The sequence below is a fragment of the Microplitis mediator genome, chromosome 10 (genome assembly GCF_029852145.1).
Source record: "Microplitis mediator isolate UGA2020A chromosome 10, iyMicMedi2.1, whole genome shotgun sequence".
In the NCBI taxonomy this organism is placed as follows: domain Eukaryota; kingdom Metazoa; phylum Arthropoda; class Insecta; order Hymenoptera; family Braconidae; genus Microplitis; species Microplitis mediator.
Genome location: NC_079978.1, coordinates 12,234,675 through 12,240,030, shown reverse-complemented (window position 1 = coordinate 12,240,030; position 5,356 = coordinate 12,234,675). Strand labels below are relative to the sequence as shown.

Sequence of the window (5,356 nt, the reverse complement as noted above, 5' to 3'; positions counted from 1 at the left end):
TTAGATCAATTTTCTTACAGTACTGCTTATAGGGTTATACTCAATAATCCGATCGTGAATAACTAGACAGTAAGCAGTTGTATTAGGTGGAAACGGAATAGCTGACTCAAATTCTAAACGTATGTCTACTGGTCCAGACTTGATCGCTTCGTTTTGCTTAGAGCAGTCAATAACGCACAGTGGCGCGTTATCCAAAAATGTTTTCTTTGCCAGCAGGGGTTCGGCTTCTTTATCGTAATATGAAGACTGAAAACTCGTATACATGCTATACAATAGCGCATACTGATTTTGATCAATCATTAAATTAAGATCTCCATAAGGATAGCTCTGTGAATTTAAAAATAATTTTATATTCCTAATGCTACAGTGGTCAAATTGACTAGCATTTTTTCTCGCATCATTTTTCCTTGCTGATTGAAAACCAAGCACTACATAGCGGGGTTTTTCAAGCTGAGTTGATGTTTTGACAGCCCAGATATGTCGTGGTGTTGCAGGTAAAAGTGGATATTCATACAACTCCCAAGTTCGAAAACTTATAGGAATAGATGGATCACCAGTAATATAATTTAACACTTGAATTCTTTCTTTATCTGATAATGTAACATATGGAACTATCCATTCAATTTTTTGTAGTGTAATTTTAACATTTTCAGCGGCGGCTCCTTCTGCAGGATTCTGTATGTATGCATTGATATCGGTATTCGAAATGGTTAAAACTAACTCTAGCTGAACATTTATAAGAATTTTTTGATAATCTTCAGCAAATCCACTCAGTAAATTCAGTGGTATTAAAATATCAAAATAACCAGCTGCGTTGGTTAATTGCGTATCGTCATTAGACAGCCAACCTACATTCTCTAGAGCACTTAATTCACTGGGGCTAAATGACAAATATCCTTTCATGAGACTTGTAATGCCAACATTTGTATTTCGATCAATTTCAACGCCATTCATGAATAAACGTAATTCTTTAATCATATGACAAATTCCCATGTTAACTAGTCTCGTAGTTTCAGCGACTGCAGTACCATCATTCTTCGTAAATTTACCAATTATATGTAATGCACTTTTACTTGGAAGTATGCATAAATTTTGATTTTGTATAGTAATACGAACTTCATCGTTATTATTTAATGTTGATGATGCATACGGTTGATGTGCATGTAATTCATAGTGCGCAACTGATTCATCGAATACAATTGGCCTCTGAATGTTTAAGATTGTCGCCGTCGCCGCCATGGTCGTGTACACTCGAAACAACAAAAGTAAATTTTTATTTTTTTAATTTTCCACGTAATTTTAATCCTAGGCTCCGGAGAAATTGAATGTTCTGATGTGTTAGCGGTTTGTAGGGTTTCCGGTGACTGATGTTCATTGGCCATGTTGATGACTTTTTATAGCCACTACCGCTTTTTGTCTCAAATACAATACCCATTATTATTATTATTATTAAAGAGATTTTACATGTAATCTTATAGTTATAGTTTCACCTCTAAAGTTTGCTAAATTTCCATCCTGATCTACTATCCGTAGTCTTAAATTATGTATAGCGTCTACGGAGACTGGAAGGTAAATGATGTGTGATGGTAATTCAACGATCTTAAATCCTGGTGGTACACCCGGGAAAAATTCATGGATAGTATGAACTTTACGTTCATTAATATAGGCTCCAGAAGTGATATTACACTCGATTCTGAGAACGTTGAGTTTCAAAATTGTCACCGGTAAATTTGATAAGTGAGTTTTGTTTGGTTCAAGCATACGATTTGTAAAACCCAAAAGCCGACCAATAGAATCGTCAGGTATGAAATTTACAATCTGATCGCATTTGATTTCACTTCGTAATTCGTTGTTGTTTGCTTTTATGCTGATACTTAATTTTGGTAATGTCTTCTGTACATACTTTTCAATATCTCCAATTTCATAACTTCCTGTAGGTATCACCACAACTCTCTCATCAACTGAACCAATAATTTCAAAACCCTTTTCAGTCCTTATCCGGGGTACCACATCTGATACATTAGTACCCTGCACATCTCTTTTTCTTCGCTTTTTAATAGGTGGTGAGATTACATAAAATTTATTAGCGCCCTCATCAATATTAGGTATTGAATTAAATGTTAATAATTCTATTAATCCTAGGACATAATTTTTTTTCGGTGCTAACTCAATTGGAGGAAAATAATTAGCCTCCAACACCGAGGATGTACCCGTCAACGTTAACGTGAATGACTCAGCCATGACTGATGTATTATATTCTGAATACCACTCATTTATAGTTGATCGTTTAAAAACTTAAGACAAAGATGACCGCAGATAATTGTATCAAACTCTTGATATCTTTTGTGGTTATATTTTACGCTACCAACACCGAGATATTCCATAAGATCCTTAGGTGGTTGTAGATTACCAAAACTATCAAAATAAATTACTTTATTACCTCTTTTCTTGTATGCCACCCAATGCGTTCCAGGTCTATTTTTATCATCAAGGTTTACAATAGCTGCTTCGTATTTATTAGGACCCGAGTTTGGTAAATCATTTCGCATGAAAACACCTCGAAAGTATGGAATTTTCATTTCTTTAGCATATCTCAATAAATCGATATTTGTGAGTGCCCGGTGCGGTAGCTTTACTTGTTTTTTTTATCTACTTTTTTAACCCCTTTACCAACACGATATGGTCTTAAATATAAACCCATTCCGCGCCTGTAAGGCTTCAAGTATGATCCTTTACCCATAGCTATTTCTTCCATTTTGGAATTGTGACGTTTGTTCTCTTCTAACTGTTGTTTAGCAGCACTTGCATCATTAACGGCTTTCGCTATTCCTGCTGCACCACCAGCTAATGCTCCTGTAGCACTAAGACCAGCAAACAGAGGTATGAGGAATGGAAGTACTCCACCAATTTTTGATGGTACAGGCAATATACGAGGGAATCTAACATTTTTTTTTCCACCAGATTTTTTAACCTCTCGACGAGCACCTTGAAGAGCTGATTTGATTGGATTATCCCCTGGATGTATAGAATTTTTTGCTGCCGTTACAATTTTTCTCAATGCTACTTGAGGTTTTTTCACTCCCTTCCCCCTCTTTTTCACCCGCTTCCCCCTTCTCTTCATCCCCTTCCCCCTCTTCCCCCTCACCCCCTTTTTCTTTAAGCCCATTCCGAATCTTCGCTTCATTTTCATAATTTTATTTACACTCCAAGCGGCAGCTTTTTCACCAAAACTTGAGTCTCCCGCTTTTACACGTTGCCAGGCTTTTTCAGCAAGAATTTTATCAGCTGCGTGTCGTGCTGTTAAATTCTCACGATTCTGCGAGTACGCAATATCATGTTCTTTACATGCGGCGTCTAAAGGATTGATACCAGGATCACCATGAGCTAACCTTTCAGTCAACTTTGTACCAGATAATGCTAACTTTTTAGTACTTTTTCGCTAAGATGAGATGAACTTAAAGCATATATATGATGATCATGTTAATACAGATATGTCATACAGCTTATTCAAAGATCTTTGTTCAACTTGTTGGAATAATGATAAGTATGGTTTTGTAGTTGTTGATAAAGATAGTGAAGTAAACAGTGGCCGGTATAGAAAAGGATTCGATTCTTATATCAGTATAAATTAATAAGAGAATAGTAATTATTATCATACGCAATGTAAACTTGAGTCTGTCAACATGAAGCGTGAGGAGATAATAAAGCAAAGGGATATATTGCGCAAAATATCTCAGGCTAGCGATGCTATCCGACAGAAACATAAAATGTTAAAGTTGGGTAAAGATACCGCTGAAAAGGCCATGAGTGAGATGTTTAAGCCAATAGTTACACCTTTGCAAAGTCTAGTAGACTCATCACCACCAACATCAAAACAAAAAATTAAAGAAGAGATCAAACAAGAGATCAAACAAGAGAACTCATCGTTAAAGGATTTATCTGAGCATGGCAACGATGATGATGATGATGATGGTCAGAGTTTATACGATAGTATAATTTCCCAAAATAATACAGGTGCAAGAAGCAAAAATCTTGATGACACACTTTTATCAAGAACACCTACTTCAACAAGTACGCCAGCTAAAACGGGTGATTTATCGAAAAGTTACATAAATAAATTCAATAGCTTCAGTAATGAAATAGATTCACGGTATGGTGTACGCAGAAAGTTTAATAAATTATTTATCGGTGATTCTAATATTGCATTTAAGGATAATAAAATTATGGTTCAAGATAAATCATATCCAATGACTTCTGGGCTGTTAGAACTATTATTTAAAAAGTCACCCATTGACTCGCTTGTCACACAGAATGACCGAAAGAAATACTTTGAAATTCTTGAAAAAACTAATACCCACAGAAAACATTACAAAGCGGATGGTGAAATTTTTATCGATTCAACACCGAAATTTGATAATTATATTGCTGATTTTCTCGCTAAGCACAATTACTCATCATCTGGAGGGGGAATACCAAATTTAATGATAGCAAGAAAGAAGAAAACACCCATAGACTATGTATATTGGGATGATCCTAATGAACTGATTGATCGTCTTCGTCTTCTCATGGCTTCTCAAGCAGCTGGTAATCCGAGTCATACGAATGAAATAATTTCAATTATTGAAGAGTTACGAGAGGCTGAAATTATTTATTAAGCTCCCATAAAAATATTTCGTGTTATTTGAATACTGACCATTGTTGCGGATAGACTTATACCATGAGTATTGATATTTTCGGACGTGCCTTACCATCGGGTGTAGGAATAGTTGGCCCACCAGGACGACCTGGCCAAGGATTCAAACTAACTGCTGATGGTAATTATGATATAAAAGACAAGAGATTGTGTCACATTGGTCATCCAATAGAAGATAAAGATGCCGCATTTGTAAAATTTACACGTGAATTCGTCCAGAAAGAGCTGGTATTGATGTATGATATGATAACAAAAGACCAGGCAGAAGTCATTTCACATTTGCACGCTCAAGTGGTAACATTAGAAACTACTGTCAGTAATTTAGAAAAAAATTACCTAAAATTGAAAAAAGTTCTATATGACAATATTCAACGAGTCACAGAGTTAGAGGGAAACATATAGACTAGAAAAATGGAAGATAAGAAATCGGTAATAGCTTATGAGCTTCACAAACAGGCTCGCAGAAATTATCATCGTCGTCATGTTGAGATCCGAGGATTGGATGAGACTTGGCAAGCGGATTTAGTAGAAATGATACCGTATTCAACATCCAATAAAGGTTATAAATACTTACTTACCGTCATAGATATCTTTTCAAAATTTTCTTGGGTAGTTCCTATCAAAAGTAAAAGTGGCGGTGATGTTACGGGAGCTATGAAATCT

At 35.7% G+C, this 5,356-nt stretch overlaps 2 protein-coding genes across 2 annotated transcripts; one reads left to right on the top strand and one right to left on the bottom strand.

Moving 5' to 3' along the window:
* On the bottom strand, positions 1 to 1,239 carry LOC130676313 (uncharacterized). The gene has a single exon (XM_057482466.1). The coding sequence runs from the start codon at positions 1,237 to 1,239 to the stop codon at positions 1 to 3; it is 1,239 nt and encodes a 412-aa protein (XP_057338449.1).
* Positions 1,240 to 3,683: 2,444 nt separating this feature from the next.
* LOC130676312 (uncharacterized) lies at positions 3,684 to 4,655 on the top strand. The gene has a single exon (XM_057482465.1). The coding sequence runs from the start codon at positions 3,684 to 3,686 to the stop codon at positions 4,653 to 4,655; it is 972 nt and encodes a 323-aa protein (XP_057338448.1).
* Positions 4,656 to 5,356: the final 701 nt, after the last annotated feature.